This window comes from Anguilla rostrata, chromosome 9 (assembly GCF_018555375.3).
Source record: "Anguilla rostrata isolate EN2019 chromosome 9, ASM1855537v3, whole genome shotgun sequence".
NCBI classification, from domain to species: Eukaryota; Metazoa; Chordata; class Actinopteri; order Anguilliformes; family Anguillidae; genus Anguilla; species Anguilla rostrata.
Window position 1 is genome coordinate 5,865,569 of NC_057941.1, and position 22,400 is coordinate 5,887,968.

A 22,400-nucleotide genomic window follows, 5' to 3' on the forward strand; every position below is an offset into this window, starting at 1 on the left:
GGTGCAGTCAATGGTGCGATGCGTGGCAATGTTTTTCAGCTACTGTATTGTGCGTGTATTTCAAGGAATCCAAATCCAAATGTAATCGTAAACAGTCCAAATGCAATCGTAAACAGTCTTTTAGTGACTAACAGATGACATAGCTTTGATATAGCATTCAAGCTTGCTGGGATTGCTAGCTAGGCAAAAGTGCAGATACCAAACCTAACAGAGTTGTTAGCCCGTTGACAGTAGACTATTGATTAAGGTGTTTGTTTGGTGTACCTCGCGCCACGTTAGTTTTTACCGCCACCACAGGGTTAAATATAACATTTCACTCTTGGTACTTTCGTCAGATTGCTAGTGAATGGTATGTCCCAGAAACTTCATTGTGGTGTGTAATCATAGCCAAGGGATGTAAGTTGTTTGCATGAAAAAGATAATTAATCTGTCTCTAGTAATATTTTCAGAATTGAGCCAAATACAAAAACTGCTATTCCACCGCACTCCCCTACTTCACGCATTTATGTCAAGTACATTTTAAACAGAATAATTTTACTCATGAAGTACCATCATGACTTTTCACAATCTTTGTTAATAACAATATTTCTGTATCACCTGTGAATGAAGTCTGTTTTATGTTAAAAAATAACAGGGGTATTATTCTGAAAGACTAACATTAGTAAATATATACCGATACTGTATATCTCATAATATAGCATATTTACATGGGCCAAAATCAAAACAAAGGTGTTTTAATGGACATATGCAGCATCTATCACTCTTAACAAATGACTTCCTATTTATTTCTATGAGAGGAACCTGAAGAATATATCTGAAAAGTAAACTGACACAGGGACTGGGCACGTGGCAAGCTGCAGCCATCTGACATCGCTGGATCTCTTTGGGAAGGAGGGTAGAATCACTGTCTTTCTACATTCTAAGCACAGGTATGAGCAGAGGCCGGGGGGATTTCAAATTAGCAGCTGTTAAGGAGACCTCACTCAATCAAAGCAATTTCCCACAGCAAGTCACCAGGAAGCACCATTCAACCAGGTCACCCCTGCCCTATCCTGACAACATTTCTGCATTAATTATTCTGCACCATTATTCCCTGTATTGATTAAACTGATGACCTTGGTGATGTTCATATTTATCGTCTCATGACAGATTCGCAATAAAGGCACTTCAGCGAAGCCATACAGGCGCTGCTATTGTTTTTTTCGGAGGCATCCAGGCTAATCTGATGCTGTTCACAACCTGTTCACAGGCTACATTCACTGCCTGTCTTTCATTCTTACCACAGCATCAGGGCTCTATAATTTATATATTAAAATAAAATTTTGCAAACAATTATTTTAAAAAGTGTCGCAACCACAGCTTGCATGATGAAAATTTCTCTCCCAGAAACTCATCAGTGTTCCGTTAATAGGTAGCAATTTAAAAGTGAACACAGCAAGTTAAATGAATCCTATAAATTATTAGTGCATTATTAGAAATGGAGTTAGATGGAATTAGAAGGAATGGGACATGAGTGTAATGAAAATATATCCCCAAATGACAGAATAAAACTTTGAAATTCTCAGTGAGAAGAAGATGCTCAGAGCATATGCAGCTTTATTATTTGCAGCAAAAGTGCCACATGAGGCACTCTCCCATTGAAGAGGCAGTAAGCAGTCCTCTCTGATTGGCCATTTGAAAGCACATGCAGATGCAAATGACCACTTTGTGTTGGGGTGTTTGAGCATATGGATGATTACTTAATTACATCATATCCATTGGCAGTAATGATAAACACTGAAATGGCGAAAATTTGAATTTCCTTCATGCTGGCCTGCTCTCTCTCCCTCTGTGAACACAGTTGAAGAAGTAATTCTTCCAGTTTTTTTTTTTAATGATTGAGTCTTTTGCAGCATAACTGTCAAAAACGATTTAATTATTTTTACGATATGTTCATGTGTCATGTTGCTGTACCTACCTATCTACCTTTAAACTGTGCAACTCAAAGCCACTTGAACAAATATTTCCATGATTAATATTTAAAATTCTAGTCCATTGACTTGTTGGGTCCAGCTGCGACTTGCACACAGGGGGGAGAGTTCCATTAGATATAGCCAAGGTGAAATTGTGTATGTTAATCAAGGTGGGAAAAAAAGAGGTTGACCCCAAAATTCACCTTCAGTGAAAAAGAGAGACTGTCTCAAGAGCTAATTAAACCCACTGCTTTCTTCTTCAAGATGTGCAAAGCTTGAGGAATACTGAACAACACTTTCATTACATTACATTACATTACATTACAGGCATTTGGCAGACGCTCTTATCCAGAGCGACGTACAACAAAGTGTACAACCATAACCAGGAACAAGTGTGTCGAAAACCCTAGAGAGAAGTACTGTCCCAAGTGCAGGGAACAACCGCATTGTTTAACTTGGACCCTGTAGGTTAAACTGATTAACACGAACACAAACAAGAGCAGCAACAAAGCAGTCTATGCAAAAATACAAGCAGTAGTTAAGACACGAGTGCATTAACTAAGTCAACTATGAAACAGCTACCTAGTTACAACCCTAAGCTTACAGTCAATTTAGAGATTACAGGGAGGTAGGGAGGGATGGGGAGAGGTGCAGCCTGAAGAGGTGAGTCTTCAGTTGTCGCTTTCCTCGGCTTAGCAACACTGTTCCACAGTCAGAGAGAGGACTACCCTTGTAGGCCATCAGTGAGCAAATTCAAGGACTTGACTTACTCTCACTTCCCACCCACCCCAACCTCCCCTAGCCCCTAAAACTAATGACCCCTGACTGCAAATAAATCACGCTCTGGCTTCCCGCCCACTTTGTGAAGCATTCACCTCAGCCAGCATTAATTACACGTTAATCACGTTGTACAAGGTAACGGTATGCACCAAAAGCTCTGGCGGATACGTGAGTCAAGTCCTATGGGTAAGTCATGAAGAGATTGACCTATAAGCTTGGTATCTCCAGGTAAAAGAAGCACCAGGGTCGATGCAAACTGCTTCTCTCCCTGGCATCACTCCCTTTTAGGCCGTACTTCCTTAATGTTCGCAGTAGCTGTGGGAATGGTATGAACAGAGTCCTCTGTAGGAAGCCACGTAACTAATACGTTACAGCGGGGAGAAGGTCATCTTGCACAGTCACATCACTGCAGCAGCCCCTGGGAACCAGTGCTCTGTGGTTGTTGCCAGAAATGCTCAGACTGAGAAAGTTCATTATTGTTTTGCCGAAATCAAAGAAAACAAAGGAAAACTGCCTATTTATTCTGATTAAGGTGGATAACGGCAGTACAGACAGGGTTCGAATTACGGGGGGGATTGGGTGGTCTGACCCAGCTAATTAAGACTTGGACGCCCCCAAAAGAGGTAAAAACAACATGTCAGGGGTGTCTAAATATTTATATATCCTTCTTACCTGTAATCGTAAATATTACAATATATGTCCCATCAGTGGCGTCACTAGACACCAACCCTAACCCAACCAATCACATTTCAATGTACAGCAGACCATAAATCAATCAATCAATCAATCAATCAATCAATCAATCTATCTATCTATCAATCTCTTCCTCTGGCCTACAAACACAAGGTAACAGATGGATAGTATTTCCTGTTATAAAAATAAAACTGAGTAAGCGTAGAAAGTTTTTAAAAGGTGAATATTCTTCCAACACACAAAGTAGAGACAACAGACAACAGTTACAAAGATGACACACAATCAAAGAAATCTGGTAGCAATAACTGTTTGTACACTGAATATTTTCTGAATGGGCAGAAATAAAATGAGATAAAATAAAATAAATGAACAAACAACAGACTAATTTGAACTGTACTGACAATGGTAATGGTGATATTGAAGTGCAACCTTTGCACTGAAATTAAAGATACTGATGTAATCAAAGAAATTACAATGGAGGCACGGAGAGCACAATTTCTATGTTGAATCCAAAGGTGAATTTTCCTTCTCTCCTTCATGTCACCTTGTGTTTCTCAGCTCTGATAGCAGCATCCATCTCATGCCTCTCTCCCTCCTCCCTGGCAGGGCTGTTGGAGTAACCTCTCAGGGATTGATGCACCCCCCCCCTCCTCCCAAACACAGCTACCCCACCCCAACGCTGCAGTCCACACGGTTAATGACGCTAAAGGGAGGGACCTTGGGAATAAAATGAATCGGTTCTGTGAACAGAAAGTGCTCCTTGCATGCAGTCATTTGTGCTAGCATGCTGGTGCTTTAACCCCTTGCCAGCCATTTTGGGTTTTCACAAAGCAAAGAATGCACCTTTCTCATCCTTATACACCCAGAACGGTTGGATGACTGTCTTTTGGAAGCACAATGACAGCTAGTCATTCAATCGCTTCTGCATTCATATCTGCATTCCCAAACTCATTAAATAGAATTACAATTTCTGTATGCATTCAAGAAAGTTTGGACATTTTTACTCTTAAAAACATTTATTTTGTTTAGAGTGTTTGCATGTTTGATGTTAACAATAAACAAGTTTATGATATACATTTTAAAAAGCTGAACTTGGCAAGCCGGCTAATGGAACGATCTCATGAAGAAACACAGACTGCAGGTTCAACAGAGACACCATGCTCACATCAAGACAGGGAGGATTTTGTAATTTTGCTGATAAAAGCATTTCCAGAAGATTGGAGAGTTGCATTTTTGGTAGGGATTAACCTCCTGTAGAGTGATGCACTAGTCTGAGATTGGATGTAGAAGTATAAAATTGAAGCATCTCTCATCCGTGAGTGCTCTGGTTTCTATAAGTGCCTTTTTGAAAAGATGTCTAGACCTGTTTCCACGGACCACGAGGGTGCAGTCCTGAGCAAACAACGTATTGCCCAAGATGCATCTTGACCATCCAAACCTCCAACCGAGAAACGAGGGCCCTAAACTACAAGGATTAATAAACAAGAATTAATCGGTTGTTCCATCCATAATTAGCTCTTGGCGCACGTATCGCGAATCTTCCGTTTGGATCCCAGCCATTTGTGCCCTGGCCCTCATCCAGTGCAGTGCAATCCATTAGTCTTGGAAAGTCCCATTCCACTGCATGGTGCCAAACTGCAACATACCGTAAGCCCATCGCTGTTTATCAAATATCAAGCCAAACTAATTCCCTCTACACCTATCATGGATCACTCTGTCATTTCCATCCTTCACAGTCCAACCACTGTCATGCTGTAGTTATTTACCAGTAAAAACAGTGCTATGAAACGATGTGATCTAGATTTGGGTTTCTATTGTCAATGGATAATGCAATGGGATGTGTGTACTGGTTCAACTAAAATTTTAAAGTAAAACATTTATCTTTGCAGTGAGTGGAGCTGTCTGGGACCTGTGTACAGTGTACCTGTGTTAGTGTTAGTTTCCTGGGGGCTTAAATAGGTTAAATAAATGAAATCATAATTTTAAAAAAATGTGTTTTGTGATTACAATTTATATTTTAGACATAGACGTAATATTACATTTTGTCTAAAGATCTGAAACCATTCAGTGTGACAAATGTGCAATAGCCGTGGAAGTCAGGAAGGGGGAAAATACTTTTTCACGGCACTGAATGAGCACAACAGCACTACTAAATTCAAATTCTGATTCAAAGATTAGCTCTATTGGCATGACGTATGTACAGTATATACACATTGCCAAAGCATGAAGAAATACAACAAACATGAAACAAACATATAAACACAATACAAACGTGTGTTTGTAGGTGTGTGTGTGTGTGTGTGTGTGTGTGTGTGTGTGTGTGCGCACCGCTCTAATAAAGCTTAATGATTAGCGCTGACAGAATAAGATTTCAAATAAGTGTTCCTCTACGGCAGAGCTCTCCAGTTTACTTTCCATTCAAAAGGCTCGATTCCACCCTCACTCCCAAAGCTCTCCTTAATGCCCATCATACAGTGCACACACTGCAAATGTGCAAATGTATCCCTCAGTTCAAGTTCCCATAATTCTCTCTGGCAGCTAGGCGCGTGATTAATGCACACAGGTATTGATTTTTCTCTGCCTTTTTTTTTTCTTTCACTGTATCCCTTTTTTCCTCCTAAGCTGCCTGCTGCTGTGCATGAGTGAACTGAGTGAAGCCGAGCACTTGTAAAGGACAGGCAATCTGCACCCTACGGGGCGTGGCTTTTGCTGTATTCTGAAAAAGGCACTACGTATTTTTTTCTGAATTGTTTTGGTTGCATACTGCACCAAACAGTATATACCATTGCCTGAGCTCGTTGTCTGTCTCAGTGCACTGGACTGGCTTTCTGCTGGCTGTCTGACCCATTTTCTTCTGAATAACTGAATTCAAACCCCACAAGGAAGAGGGAAAAAAAACACATATCCACAGTCCAAGCAAGAGAGCGCAATGTAGCATGTCAAGCAACATGCAGGGTCCCTCATCTGCTGAGGAGAAGGACCCCGCTGCCCACTCTGTATAGCTCTTTCTCGCCAAATGCTGCCATGTTAGCCAGCCTCTCTCTACTGCAGTGCAGGGAGTAAAGAGCTTACTTCTCTGCTGCCTCCCTGTTTTCTAAGCTGCACTGAATTTCAGCCACCGAGCTGAACCGCATGCCACCGCCATGCCTTCTCAGACGCTAGACTGGGAGCTGCTCCATTGACTGCTTCCATAACAAGAGACGTTAGACAGTGGTGGTAATAATTTTAGGTTATTATTTACATTGCTGGTATTCAGGTAAAGTATTTATTTATGTATTTATTTTTTTGAAAGATTGTGGGATTGATTTAGTAAACCTTTATTAAGAAAAAGAAAGGAGGAACAATTTGAAATGGGGAGTTCCAAGAAGCCCTTTAGAACTGATTAATTACCTGCTCTGCCATCACTCAAATATAACAAAAAAGATTGTTTTCCTGCCAGCAGGACATTAATGTGAGGCCTTCAGCTAGACACATTCTGGGAACCAGATACAGTAAGTGAGGATTGTGAGCGATGCTTATTGATTATCTTGCTGTAAATATACATGGTGCCGGTATACAAGTCGAATCTGACGGATTTATTCAAACACACACACACACACACGCACACAGACATATATATATATATAATTTTATTATAAGAATGTCTTTTCTATTGATATCTTCTACTGATACTGATATAGCACAGCCTATGTTACCAATACAGGATACCAGAAATGCCTCTCACTGGTGTATGCGCAGGTACACTCCTATTGTATTCCCCTGTACCTTTTTCCCATGTCAAAGAATGAGAGAGAAAAAAACATGAGGAGAGGGAAAAGGAGTGAAAGGAGTAGGGAAGGTGAAGAGGGTGGGGGTGAGGGGAACAAGATAAAGAAATGCAGAAAGAGAGAGAACAAGAGAGAGAGAGAGGAGCTTAGCACCTCCCTCTCCTCTCCTCTCACAGTAAGCCTTAGAAAAGCTCTCCTTCCACCATCTCCGGTGTAATCTGCAGCCTGAAAAGATGAAAGGCCTGGCTGTTTGTTTTAATGAGGATCCCTTTTCACCGGAGAATCATTTCCTTTCTCTTTCGCACCCAAGTTACATTAGAATCTCTGGCCCTGGTCTGCAGCTGGCCTTCCTCAAAACCAGGGCCTTTATAAGCCTGCACACTTCCTCATTCACCTTCAGTAATATTCCATGCAATTATCCTGCCCTTAACACAAGGTAGCACTTGGGAGAGCCAGGTCATTGTGAATGGTTCGGAGTATGCAACAGCTCTTTTAGAAATTGCAACAGTAGTCTAGATAATTTCATTGCAACAACAAAAATGGCTGAAGATGAAGATGTTGTGACAGATAAACCAAAACACAGTGACAAAATGATTGAATAAGCATCGATAACAAAACTGAATTATGAACTGCAGGAAAATCACTTGAGTGGCTTGATCCGTTTGAATCAGAAAACAAGCAACAACAAAAAAAAAGTCATCCATGTGCAAAAAATTTGCAATGGACATGCAAGCTTTTCAAATAAGCTCTTGATATCTACAGCAAAATTGCATTAGATTCAAACTATTAAATGTCCATGATGGGGGTGACATAGCTCAGGAGGTAAGAGTGGTTGTCTGGCAGTCGGAGGGTTGCTGGTTCGAACCCCGCTCTGGGCGTGTCGAAGTGTCCCTGACCAAGACACCTAACCTCCTAAATGTGAGTGAGAGGCATCAATTGTAAAGCGCTTTGGATAAAAGCGCTATATAAATGCAGTCCATTTACCATGATGCCCTTGGTGCCCCTTCCCCATGGCATTGTCACAACAAATTTGATCCGGGCTGCAAAAATTATCTGGGTGACGTAATAACAGTCTAAAAGAGCTGTTATAGCTATTGCGACATACTTAAAGTTTTTTGGATGCACCCGTTGCTATGCTGACACTGCCAGCCTTGCTACATTCTGTGGCGATAAAAATTCTAAGACAACTCAGCAAATTCTGTGGATTAATGGGTTATTTTCCAGGCGATCATATTAGTAAATGGCTACACGTCATCTAACTTGCAAGTAATTGGCTATCTCCCTGAATATGAATTAAACATTTTTAACAGAAAATAATAATAATAAATGTGATTTTATCCAGGGAAATAGCTATACAAAAAGGCAAAATAAATGTCATGGTCGTGATCGCCGTCCTCCCATATTACTAGGTTCCGTCACTGAGAGTAGTACTTATTGGAGAAATGCACCACCATCTTTGAACATGCATAAGCACGCCTACATCATTACCGCAGCAACCAATACAGCTATGTCAACAAATGAATACACTGAGTGTCAGAGCCTCCATCCATTTAGCCTACTGCGTGTCTGTGGATTATGGGAGGAAACCAGAATTCTGGGTGGACACCCACGTGTGCAAACTCCATACAAAAGACCCTCGGTTGGGATATAAAATTAGTACCTTCTTGCTGTGGGCTAACTATCCACTTCACCACCATACCAACCACATTGTCTATCAATTGAAGTATAATAAGGTTTCCCAACTGCACTTTACCAACATGGCTAGTTCTTTTAAAAAAATAAGTAATTGCATGTCATTGCAATTCTGAGACATCTATAAGATCTATATGGAAACCATTTCAAATAAAATAATTATCTAATGTATGAAGGGGAAATATTAATTACGGCTGTGTTTCTTTATTTTCTTAAACGCAAGGAAATAAAGTGGAAATACCATGAAGGTAAAATAAGAAACACGAAACACTGATTGCATGACAGACATACAGGACAATCAATCTCTACCCTGAGTCTGGACACAAATTCCATTATATTTCCTGACAACCCGTGTCATTATGTGTCATATTATTGTCCTCCGCCACAGAAAAGGGAATGAATGGAGAGTCACATGGCAGAGAGGGCTTCAGCAGTCTGCCTGCTTTGTTGACTGGTGGCCTCAGCAAAGGGTCATGCCTGGAATGAGCGGGGCTATCTGCAGCATCTGCACCGCAGTGGCTCTCCGGTCTATATTGCAGTGGTGGCAGAGGAGAAAATACATAATGGAAAATATGTTATACACCTCAGGCTCCTGTCCGGCCTTGGATCCACCGAAAATGGTTCAGTACCAGGACCATTTCATTCATATACGTTTGCATCCTTTTCCTTAACAAACAGAATTTGATAGGCTGTTGTTGATCAGTATTAATCTACTGTATTTATAATTACATGGCCTTTTAAGATTTAATTAACTGGGTGAAGGTCTGCAATATACAACCTATGGATGAAACAAGATAAAGAATGAAACATTAGAACAACATTTTTAGAAACACACAAATACACAGGCCCTCACAAGCAGTATAAACACTCATGGATGCAGAATGAAGCAAGAACTAAGACCCTCACTTGCACTAAAATGTATACACGTGCATAAAAAATTCAGAAGCTCATGCACACTCAAAACTGAATACATAAAAACACAAACATTCTCGTATATAGTCTTTAACAAACATGCGTATTTGCAAAAGAAAATTCACACAGGACCATTGAAGATGCATTTAAAAACCTGCATTCACTTTTGCCTCACCAATTAATTTCTGTGTAAATGGTTAATTTAAAAAGAAGAGATGCGGGAAGCAATTAATTTGTAGACAAAGATAAATTCAAAGCCACACGACAGGTTAATGGCATGTTAGTAGAAACATTAAGGCTTATGAGTTGCTGCTGAATTTAGCTTCAACACAGCCAGCTTCAAATGACTGCTAAGCAGTCTTATTTTGAGAAGTACTTCATACTGTGATTAACTTAGTTTTCAATCGCAGCTGCTTAATTATGACGTGCCATTATGTAATTATATATTGACTTTCATCAGCATAGATAATTTCAAATGTCTTTAGCCAGCCAATATTGGAGCAAACTCCACTGGACCATCAGCAACCGCAAATTCACCCTGAAGCTAAATTACTGCAGGTCATGCACATCTGTGGCTCCACTCCAAATATAATGACCATGTTCTTAACAAAGCACCGACGTTAACGAACGCATTGGTATTGTTCAAATGCTGCAGCTTTGTCACGCAATGAAGACATTTGAAGACAATGAAAATATTTTCAGACCTCTCATTATGTAATTATCTCTTTTTAGCCAAATTTTTGTGATGGTCCACACCCCCTGCTGCCTTCATCAAATGATGTAAATGCTCAATTCAGAGAGATTCAGACAGGTGACAAATTGAAGGAAAAACCAACGTGAAGCCTCTGAGTAAGGTGCTGGCCCACCACGAGCTGCCAGAACAGCTTCAATGCGCGTTGGCATACATTCTGAAACTCTAATGGTGGGATGAAACACCGTTCCTCCAAAACCTATTCCCTCATTTGGTGTTTTTACAATGGTGGTGGAGAGCACTGTCTGACACATCTGCCACATCTCTGTAGACCAGTGCCTATGGTTTTTGCACCATCAAACTCCCAAAAACTGCAACCCTATTATAATATCCCTCTCTATGTGGTTGTCAACAGACTGTTCTTTCTGACACAGTCTGACACAGGTGCAGCGCAATAACCCATATACTGTTTTAAACCATAGACTCATTGCACTTTGATGCAAAAAAAGAAAAAACAGTCTTGGTTCGTAAAATCACTAGAGATAGCAACAAAAAATAAAAGGGCAGTCCCCTTCCCCAAAGGAGGGCTGAAATTGACACGCCGGTTGATTATGGTATTTTACAATCCAATAACAGTTTGCAAAAAGTCAAACAACTGCTAATATTCCAGTGGTGGAATCAACATCAACAAAATCCCCCTCTGAGCCTCAAGCAACCAACCTGCTCTTTGTATTTAGGCCAGGAAAAGTCATTATTTCATTATGTATTATTTCCGTTGAGCTGAAAACATTTGCAGGAGCACTTGAAAAAGAGCGTTTCTATGAAATTATAATTAAAATTGTGATAAGTGCCATTTTTCTAATAAAAGCTTCTTACGTTACAAACAGTGAAAAAATTATCAGAATTAGACATTCCAAACTACCTAAAAGCTAACTGAAAAAATCAATCCTCTCTACTCATTAGTAATTTTGCCCCTGTTTGGGAACCCCATATACATTGGGATGGGAGGTATGCCATCCAGCTAAGCTATACCTTGGCGGGGCATACCCCATGCCAATACAGCACGGAGAGTTTGCCACTTTACAGGGTTCCCCACAGAAATAACTGCAACAGCCACAGACTCTCAGCCCTTAAAACCATTAAGGGTTTGAGGGTTTTCTCCCCACTGGGAGTTTTTTATACCTCATGTATTTTCTGTTTTGGGGTTCAGGCATGGCGTTTGCTCTGTTCGCTGTTTTTTCTCTGCCTTGCTACTCTGTAAAGTGTCTTTGTGAGAGTTCTCTGTAAAAATCGCAATGCAAATAAAATCGAATTGAAAAATTGAAAAAGGTGCAGTAGGGCCCATTGTCAGTGGATGCCATTAGCATTTCAATCCACACTGGAATAAGTCTAATTAGCTGGCGGAACTGGAGGTTCCCCAACCAGCCATAAAATCTACAATGTCACATGTACATGTTTGATCATATCCAAGCATGTCCATATTTGTGCATTTCAAGCACGCGGTCCACACAGTTTGTCGAGATAGGTGCAACATAGGATGGTTTTGAGAGTGCCAAGGTACACTGCTTCATTAGGTACAAAGTGGGTCAACCCCTAGAAAAAGGCAGAGGAGGATACGTGCTCCGTGATGTACGTAGTCACAACAAAAGAAAAGAGAAACACAAATCAATTATTTATCACAGCAGTTGGACAGCTCTGTCTTATGCCGTTCGAGACCAGTCTTCTTCTCGCAAATCTTCTTTCATGAAACATTAAAAGCGTTGGCCTGGAAAGCCTTTGAAACAAAGTGAAACATAACAGGGGGGTCACACTGCAGTGAGTTTGATGTCAGGAGCTGCATCTGCTGGTGTACTGCCAAATAATAGAATTCACCAATATTGCAACATCATGCCCCTTAAAAGAGAATAGCTCAGTTACTATAAGCTCAAGGACTTATGCTTATATCATCTAACACTGAGCAAGTACAGGACACTGTTGGTGGCAATGAGCGAAATTATTATTAAGAATAAATATTAATCTGACATGGCAACATATCAAGGCAATGTTCCGCAACAATCTACCAACAGTCCAGAAGGGGGTGTTGAGGAAGCACCCGTGACAGGGGCCAAGACCAATGCGTCAACCAAGGGATGAGTTTTTCAGATCACAGGGTATGGCCAATGTCATTATGCAATAGTGACACCTCTGGTCAAGTTGTGTATTAAGTTTACTCAGAATAAATAAAAAAGCAGCTCTGGACGCCTACATTTCCATTTGACCATATAAACAGGTCCCAAAAAGCAGGAAAATGGTGCAAAGACTACATTTTCAAATGTCTGCTGCCCTTTTGAAAACAATGAAATAAGGCATATTATAAAACCATGCTACTGTCTATTACCAGTCATGCACAGTATGATGACAGGAAAAACACGTTTTCCATTATAAGACTATTGTGACACTCGATCCTCATAGCTGGCACTGAATTAAAAATAGTATGGATTTTTCAGACTTCTATATGTGAAAGGACAGCCTCTTATCTAAGCAGCACCTACAGCATATAATGTGTGGGCCCTCCTACTGAATGCAGATGAGCCAAAATGGGTTCGTCGCTCTTGGCTCTCCTGTCACTGTGGTCATCCACATTACATGGTGTTTCTGTCGATCTTGACAGAGACCACTGAAATATTGTTAAATGCCAAATGATGTCTTCTAACTCACCCTAAATCACAATACAGACCAAGGTGTGTACGGACATATGGTGCCGATGGATGCAGCGTCTTATAAACTTTCCTTCTGGCTACTCAGAAGGCATCCCACAGACAACATGGCAGCATTCCATGTATGTCGAACAGACACATTTTTGCTCAGAGGGTATTATAGCAGATCTGACTGATTAAAGTAGCATCCATACAAATAGTTGCACAGAAAATGTAAATAATGCATACATTTTTATTATGTTCAAATTATGTTTTCATAATACATCATGTGACTGCAATATAATGAGCTGTACAGTGTATACACCCTTACTCAAGCCAAATTAAGGTAACACAAAAGCTGGCTTTGTCCATAATGTGCCAACAACATCAATCAAAGACAAAAAAAGGACCATCCAAGCAATATCCACAGCATGATGGTGAGCAGAATGATTGGGATTTCAGAATGGATGCTTTTACTTTGGTGGATGAACACGCAAAAAAAAAAAAAAACTGATCCCTGTGTTTATCCTCTGCCCACCCATGTTATTAGCTTGTCTATTGAGTAGGTTAAATGCCCCACATAAAGCAAAATTACCCCACGGGGGAGGAAACAATCGAAAAGAAGAGCGTTCTATTTAACTGATGTGAATTTTTCAATTGTGGGGAAACTGGGTCAATACAGTTAAGCGAAGTGACCCAACTGGCATACTCCACTCTTGTGGAGGGAAAATCGGACCGCGAGTAGAGACAGGCTGTGATGGGATTAGGCAGGCATGCACCTTTGCTGGCCGGGGTGGTATGGGAAGAGAAAAGGTACTGTGTATCTCCTGTAATGGAGGGACCTTGCAACCAAACAGGTGACTCATGTGCCCCCATGAAGCACAGTACTCATATATAGAAATAGTGGGCAGAAACCAGGTAAATATATCCGAAGGCAAACTGTTCAGCTCAAAAACACAGCATTTTATAACAGTTCTGGGGTCTTTCCAAAGCACAAAATATCAGACACATTTACAACAATGCAATGAACACTTATTCATAAACGTACGCATCATGACCCTTCACGAAAGTGAACATGAACGTTTAACGTCCACTGCGGCTACCGCAAAGCTCAAAACTGTTATTTCGCCGCCGTCGTTGCCAGAGAAGCCAACCTCCACATCAGCATGATGCACTTGAAACAGCAGGGGGCCTACCTGAGACAAGTGAGACCGTGTCTTTCTCCCACGACACAACAGTGATGTAGGCCTCCACGGAGGCAGGGATAATGCACTTGAAGACCGCTACATTGCCTCTCATGGCTTTCTGGTCCTCCACACGGACAGTATAGGGCTCCCGTAAAACTGGATGCAGCAAAACACATTGAGGGAAATACATGAACGGGGAAGCTGTCTGTTAAAGCCATGTATGAATACAATTGTGTGAGAGTTCATTATATATAAAATTCTATATTTGTGACTTAAATGACGTTAAAATACACATATAAATCAAAATGAATATACCTAAAATATCTACAATGTATATTACAAAAGCGATTTAAAGACTTGGGAGTTTAATTTGTTCTGCTAGAAGGCCAATAAAAGTAACCACTAAACATTAAGTTATTGAACAAAAAAAACATTGTAGCACGAGCAGGACACTAACCGGCCTTAATATGTACATCTTGGCTCCTAATTTTCCCTGAAGGATTTTCAGCTGTGCAATAGTACGTGTTGTCATGGATTAAGTTGCTAAAGCTTGAAGGGGGGAATTGGAAGATCTGGAGGGTGCCATTGGGGTGCACATGGCGTATCCCTGGGACGTCATAGATCTCCTCTCCAGTGGCGAAGTACCAGCGCAGCGTTACTGGGGGTACGCCCGCTGCGGGACAGGGAACCGAGGTCCCAGTAGTGCTGGCAAACACTACCTCTTGCACAGATGCATTGACGAAATATAAGCTGGACCGCAGGTCTTCACTGAAAACTGTAAGACAGGCAATACGACAAAACAAGAGAAGATTAGTCATGTTCACTACTACGAATGATTAATCAAGTGTACGCTTGCGTCAAATTTTCAAAGTGCAAAACAAAAATAAGAGTAGGAAATAGGGTTTAAACATGCTTTGCAACAAAAAAATCCAAACATACAGAAAAGATTGGCCAGATATATTTCATGCATGAAAATTCTTGCTTTTTTAAAAAGTTCATGAGAAAAATTGGTATACATCCCTTCATGTACAGATCAGTATCGATAAAATGAGCTTATATCATTTTTATGTCTGCCAACACTTTATTAATAAATTGATTGACTGATTTACAGTTAATAGGTATAAACAAAATAACTATTTGCAGTGGGTATAATAAATTTAGTGTCAAACTTTATCATAGTTCATGATTCAATGGTTGGACAGTTAGAGAGAGAAACACTGATCATTGTTTAAAAGAATTAATCTGAACACTGGCAACAGCAGTCTTCCTGCTGTTGTTCCCTGGCTCCATTGAAAGTGAATTGCCATCCAAGGCAGTTCAATCAACTGCAGGTGAAATCAGAAGTTGACCTGGGAGGGCCAGCATAGCACCCAAGGACGTCCTTCACAAGATGGTAAAACCCAACCAAAATGTGCGGGCAGAAAAGTAAGTACTTCGGGAACATAATGGCAGAAATGAAGGCATCAGGGGAGGAAATCCCTTTATTCTCTGGCTCACAAAAACTATGAAATTTTTTTTTTACAGCACCTCCTGACTTTGCACTGTAATGGTTGGTGTTTCCCAACAATTCACTTGGGCAGTTAGGCAGACACAATGTCTACTGATAAAAAAGAAAATACAATGATTGATTTTTGCTGACCAGGCTGAAGTAAGACCTTACAATATACAGTGCAGTCAGTATTTGGACAGTGACACAATTTTAGTTGTTTTGGTCCTGCTATCTACAACCAGTAATTCCATATAAAACAACTGGAAGTTCCCTACCTTACCTTTCTGGAGGTCATAAAATCAAGCAAAAACTGCTCCTCACAATGTTTGTTACCAAGCTTTCACTTGATTAAAAGTGACAAATAATTTTATATTTTATTCAAAATCCAATTTGAAAATATCTGATTCTGAAGGTAATTTGAGTACACTTTTCAGTTTAAAGCAAGGCTCCTTTTTTGGGTTAGCCCTACAGTACCCCAAGAAAGAATATCTTCAATAACACAACCTTCTGTGGTAAAAAAAAAACTAAATAAAAAAAATAAAAATTGCTGTTTGCACTTATTTTTCTGAAATAAATTATACACAAGTTACATTTTCCTTCAGTTTTTTAAGCTTCCATTTCCTTAAATTCAAAAGATTCAGTAATTCAAGAGATTTCAATAATTGTGAAACTTAAACAAGCGCAAAGGAGCATATGCATTTTCACTGGTTAGTGGGTGAGGAGGGTTATTATTTAGCTTCACTCCAGTTTGCTGTAATTGCAAAGTGCTCAATTTCCAAACAATGCCGGTTTTCGTATTGTTAAGTGCGGCCGCCTGCCTGCTACTGCTATCTCAGTTCGTCTCTGACTGGCTGCCTGGCAGTAAATGGCTTCCAAGCGACAGCTGCCAATTCAATCCCTGGGGGCAAAACATTTTAGCACTTCATAAATTTGTAACAAGGTTTCAAATCGTAGCAGCTCCACCCTCTGTTTGGCTCCATCAGCTTTGATACAGAAATGTACTTAGGCAGGAACACACATCCTATGAACACACACGCACACACACACACACACACACGTACACACACACACACACACACACACACACACACACACACACACACACACACAGAGCACACACACACACACACACACGCACACACACACACACACACAGCACACCCACGCACACACACACACACACACACACACACACACACACACACACACACACACACACGCACACACACACACATACACACACATACACATACACATGCACACACACCTACACACACATACACACACACACACACACACACACACACACACACACAACACGTACACACACAGAGACACACACACACACACACAGAGACACACATACACACACACACACACACGTACACACACACACACACACACACACACACACACGTACACACACACACACACGTACACACACACACACACACACACACACGTACACACACAGAGACACACACACACACACAGAGACACACTACACACACACACACACACACACATGCACACACACACATACACACACATACACACACACACACATGCACACACACACACACACACACACGCATGCACACACACACACACAGACACACATGCACATGTACACATACACACACATGCACACATACATGCATACACAGACACACACACACACACGCACACGCACACGCACACACGCACACACGCACACACGCACACACGCACACGCACACACGCACACACACACACACGTACACATACATGCACACACAGACACACATGCACATGTGCACATATACACAAGTACTATGGCTTATGTTTTTTTTTTTCACCATTTTCAGATTTTTATATTTTTACATGTAGGTGAAGTTTAACATGATCACAGACTATAGTGCAAAGATAATATAGCTACCATGAATGAGATGATTTTCCTTATTGAAAAGGTATATAAAGCAGCTGGTACTACTACTTACCCATTTATATAGTTGTTCAAGTAATGCGTGAAATAGCATAGGTAAACTGTTGTACAAATGTACTTTTCTCATGTTCACTACTAGTAATTATAATTATGAATGAGTCATGTTTTTAAATGGAATGTTTTAATGGGGTGTTGCAGACAGTACATACGTACTAATTGTTTGTATGCGGGTAGATAGAGAACAGGGCGAGGTAGCATGAATGTAGAAATGTGGTGGTTGCTGATATGAACGTTTTCTACAGTAGCCAAGTGAAGAAATATAGTTAGTAGAAATGCCACTGTGGTCAGCTGGTGTACGTTTTTAAGAATGGTCATGCACATGGCTGCCCATGAGTGACTTTTGGTAAACATATGCATTGAAGATTCTGATATTCTAAGTGCAAAAGCAATAGTTCAAAAGCAATAGACAATTATTAGTTAATTTAAACACTGAAGGATTTAGTTACTGAGAATAAAAATAAAATATGTGCAAAAGGCGGCATCTTCTTACAAAGCTTGAGTTAATAAATATGTATATTGTAAGTGTAAAATCTATTTTCAACCTTTATTTAATCTTGAAGAGATACAATCCCTTTTTGAGGGAGACCTGGCCAAGACAGTGGTTATAATAATTAAAATACATAATAAATCATATGCCTCTCAAATTACTTTATGCAGATTGTATATGCCTTGAACAAACACTGTATTTCAGCATCAAAAAAACCAGTAAAACACTATGATCAGAGTAAAGCATTTTGACAGAATGGAATTCAACCTCTTAAATGTTTTATTTACTTACTTTTTATATTTTTCAGATGTATGGTATTAACAGCAATATATTTCAGTAATATATTTAGTATATTTCAGTTTCAGCTTCATTTCACATTATTGCATTATTTCTAAAATGTCGTATCAATTAATGAAATCTTTGAAAAAATATTTTCAATTTTTTTGGAACAATATGTGGATGTAGCTACTGTGTGGCTGTGTTTGGTTTGAGGTGACATTATGACGGGCAGTGTGCAGTAATTAAGTCAGAGCTCTTCAGATAGCCTAGGGGCACTGGTGGATTTCGGTGGGTAAGGAGCCCTACTCTGGCCTCAGGGCTACAGCAAATGCTGTCGCCACAGAGGAGTTTGCCAGATTATTATCTCCCAATTTGTTTTCATGAATATTTACCAGTATAGGATGGGACATTGTGGCAGATAATGGTGTCTGTCTCCTTACTGCCAAGGAGCAGAGACATAAATGGTAACAAGGGGTTTTGCTTTTAGTAGACATGATTGGCCTGGCAAACACAGAGGCTTTTTCATCTCTCAAGACCACTAGTTTCTGCAAGAGACGCTCCTGTTCCACATATCATCTGGAACCAAATCAGTCTGCAGAGAGGAATCAAAGTGGCTTTATGCAGAAAGTCTTAATCAATTAGCTGAGACAGTTCAATGACTGAATCTTTCAGAGTGTAGGCACACTGGAATGATGAGGAAAACCTTGTGAGGCCCAAAAATAATCAACGTCAGCCAAGGGACATAGTTAATATTAATAATACATAATTGTGTGTATGGGTGTGCGTCTGTGCATGTGTGTGTGTGTGTGTGTGTGTGTGTGTAGTATTTATATTTTTTTTCAGATCATGTTTAAAGAATACCTCAATGCATTTTATCTAACTCTTGTCCACCAAGTATAATTTTCACACAAGGTTATTGCTATGGCAATATATGTAGACCACTACTGCCTAAGCCTCCTTGGACACAAGCTACAGTTCCTACATGTGTTTAATGACATTCTGTGCACCAAAGTGCTGAGGCTTTGACTCCTAATCCCTTAATAACAATGTGTTCTGCTAAACTCAATTTGACTCCAGTATTTGTGGATGAGGTGGCAGATGTTATGTACACGTTTAGTGTAAGGGAACTCCACAATATGTACCCTGAGGTTTTACGAGTACGAGCCCAGAGTGAATACTGGATAACACGCGCCACCGTATCATGGAATTTTATACTGCATTGCAGAATGTACACATCTACAATATATGATGTGTGCAAACCCTTAGAAATGCAGAAGGGGCCTGATACAAGTGAATCTTCCTTGAAAACTGTAACCCATTTTACAAGGTAACCCACTGTAACTCTGTAACCCAAAATTACAAGACTCCGATCGATATGCAGCTTTCCATTACTTTGAAAAAAATATTGAATTAACTTAGCCGGCCAGTCTCTTGGAAAATACCATAACAATTGTGCATATGGGGTGTTTTCTCATCGCACTCGGTTGTCTTTAATAGGGTACCGATATACTTTCCTGGCAAAGAAAGAGTTGATTTTGGAAACTGTGAGTGACAGTTTAAAATTGCGTGGGTCGAGACGACAAATCACTACAGACACCCCTGTTGGTGTCATTAGAATTGCCCAATTGTGGAAATTTTGTCTATATGAAAAGCGAGGAATTATGGGAAACAGAGTTAACTGAATTGAGTCATTTGGGTTTTACTGGGTTTTTCTGACATGATCAGGAGAATTTAAAAAGGGTATTAATTACAGCATTGTGAGCACAATATATGAACAGTCTCTTAACATTAGTTTGACACACAGCTGACTTCTGTCTATGTGGATCCTCAGGTGCACAGCTTGCATGCCATTTGCATTCACTGCAAGGCAGCTGGCCTCTATCATCTTATTAGCACTCTGCTAATCAGCTATATTTAAATCAGATGTTCACTTCAGTACCACAGTCCAATTTAACTGCCATTATTATATCCCTCTGCAAACTATCCTGTTTATTCTGGACTAAAGGACACAGCAGTCTACATTACGTTTTTTTTTTTTTTTTTAATCAGCAACCCCTTCCTCAGTCCCCATTCCTCATTGCTGGAATATGTTTCTCTTTTGGTCCCAGATCATTCCTTTCATAGCGTACTGTGCTAGCGTAATGACAGGGGACTGCTAGTTCCATAATGCAGTGAAGTGAAACAGATGCAAATGTATTCAGAGCATTTAGCTCTCAGGATTAATCAAATTATAATTTAATCATCTGATCAAACAGCAATTAGCATAATCACTTCTGGGGGAGAGCTGATAGAGAAGGAAAATAAAACATAACAGACCTCAGGCAAGCCATGCTTTCGTTTTAAATTTACAAGAATTTAAAAATGTGCACCTTCCTGGGAACCCTTACAGACTTCTAATAATTAATCTGTCATTTTCAGCTACATATCTGCATTGCATGCTGCCCCCCCCCCCCCACACCCTTTTAACAACAAAAAAAATCCATATTGGTAATAACACATCACATCTTACATTTAATTTCAGTGGCCCTTCAGGTATCAAATATAGACAGACAGAATTAAAACGACAACAGAAATCTTCAGGTAAAATGCACTCAAATGTCAAATTCAATCTCATGTCAGTTTTGGTATGGTACTGGTACTTTCTTGCCCATACCCTTTTGTCAGTTCAGGACAACAGACTCAAATCCATTATTAAATGCCTTATCAGATGCATGGCTTGATTTAGTTCAGGGCAGGGTGATAAGTTAATCAATTCGCTCCATTGGTCTGTTATTAGCAGTGTCATATCACAATGTCCTATTGACTGAGTAAGATTTCTAAATATAAAAATAGATAATTCTCAGAGTTCAATTGATCATGATCCTTTACTATGAGAAGTATACACATTATGAACCAGACTGGAATATGGCATTTGACTCCATAAATTAAGCATAAGCATAAGTCTGACCTCAACTGCCTGGCTGAGTTTACAGGTCCCTGGTGGATGCCATACCCCTGGCAGGCTTTTTAAAATGACTGAGCTGCCCAGTTTTTCCGTCTCACGCTTCTGTATCGATGCACTGGATTGTGGGGCAAAACACACAACAAGTAACCTTTCCCTGTATCCCCCACACATCAGCCTTAAGATCAATGGATTCTGGATGCCACTCGGTCTTTCCAGAACTTTCCTCTGAGTTTTCAATGAGCCCACTAAGGTCCAGCGAGTAGGCGAGGGGAAATGCCAGGCCATACTCTTCCTCTTCCTCCCCATCTCATGTCTCAGCACCACTTGGAAATAACCCACTAAAAATAGACTTTGCTGCCTCAATCTTAAATTTTACAGTCTGCTCCACATTTAAAAAATAACTGCCACAAAAAAAATGAGCACGTCCATTTTCCCTCCCTCTCTTCGTCTATCCTCCTTCTCTCCAGGTGTTCTACCCCTCCCCTTCTTATTTCCTTCAAAAATAACGTACCTCCATAGGACATCAACAGAAAAGATAACATAAAGGTGAAGAAAAATAGATCAGAATGCAGAGGGATGTTTAAGGAGCAGAAAAATGATAGGAACAGATCTCTAGATGTACTGATATGACGGAGACTAAAAGATAAAGTTCAACAAATTGACAAAAAAAGAAAAATAAAATGCCCCACAAAGTGATGCATCCCTGTCAAAAGAGTACAGCACCTTGCTGTTGTTAAAGACAGTGATATGTGGCAGTTCCTCAACAACATAAATGATCAAACAATAATAAATTCAGTTTGGCCGTGCATGGCTGCATCTGGCCCATCGATTATGTGACAGAATGTACAGTACACAGAAACACATATGT

The 22,400-nt window shown here is 40.2% G+C and overlaps 1 protein-coding gene across 2 annotated transcripts in view; it reads right to left on the bottom strand.

Annotated features, from left to right (window-relative positions):
- LOC135262755 (cell adhesion molecule DSCAM-like) overlaps nt 1–22,400 on the bottom strand; it is a 104,484-nt gene that overhangs the window by 76,531 nt on the left and 5,553 nt on the right. For both annotated transcript variants that reach the window (XM_064349943.1, XM_064349944.1), the window contains exons 2-3: nt 14,807–15,124; nt 14,359–14,505 (exon numbers count right to left, since the gene is read on the bottom strand). In XM_064349943.1, the coding sequence (XP_064206013.1) occupies nt 14,359–14,505; nt 14,807–15,124 (465 nt within the window). The remainder of the gene's footprint in view (nt 1–14,358; nt 14,506–14,806; nt 15,125–22,400) is intronic.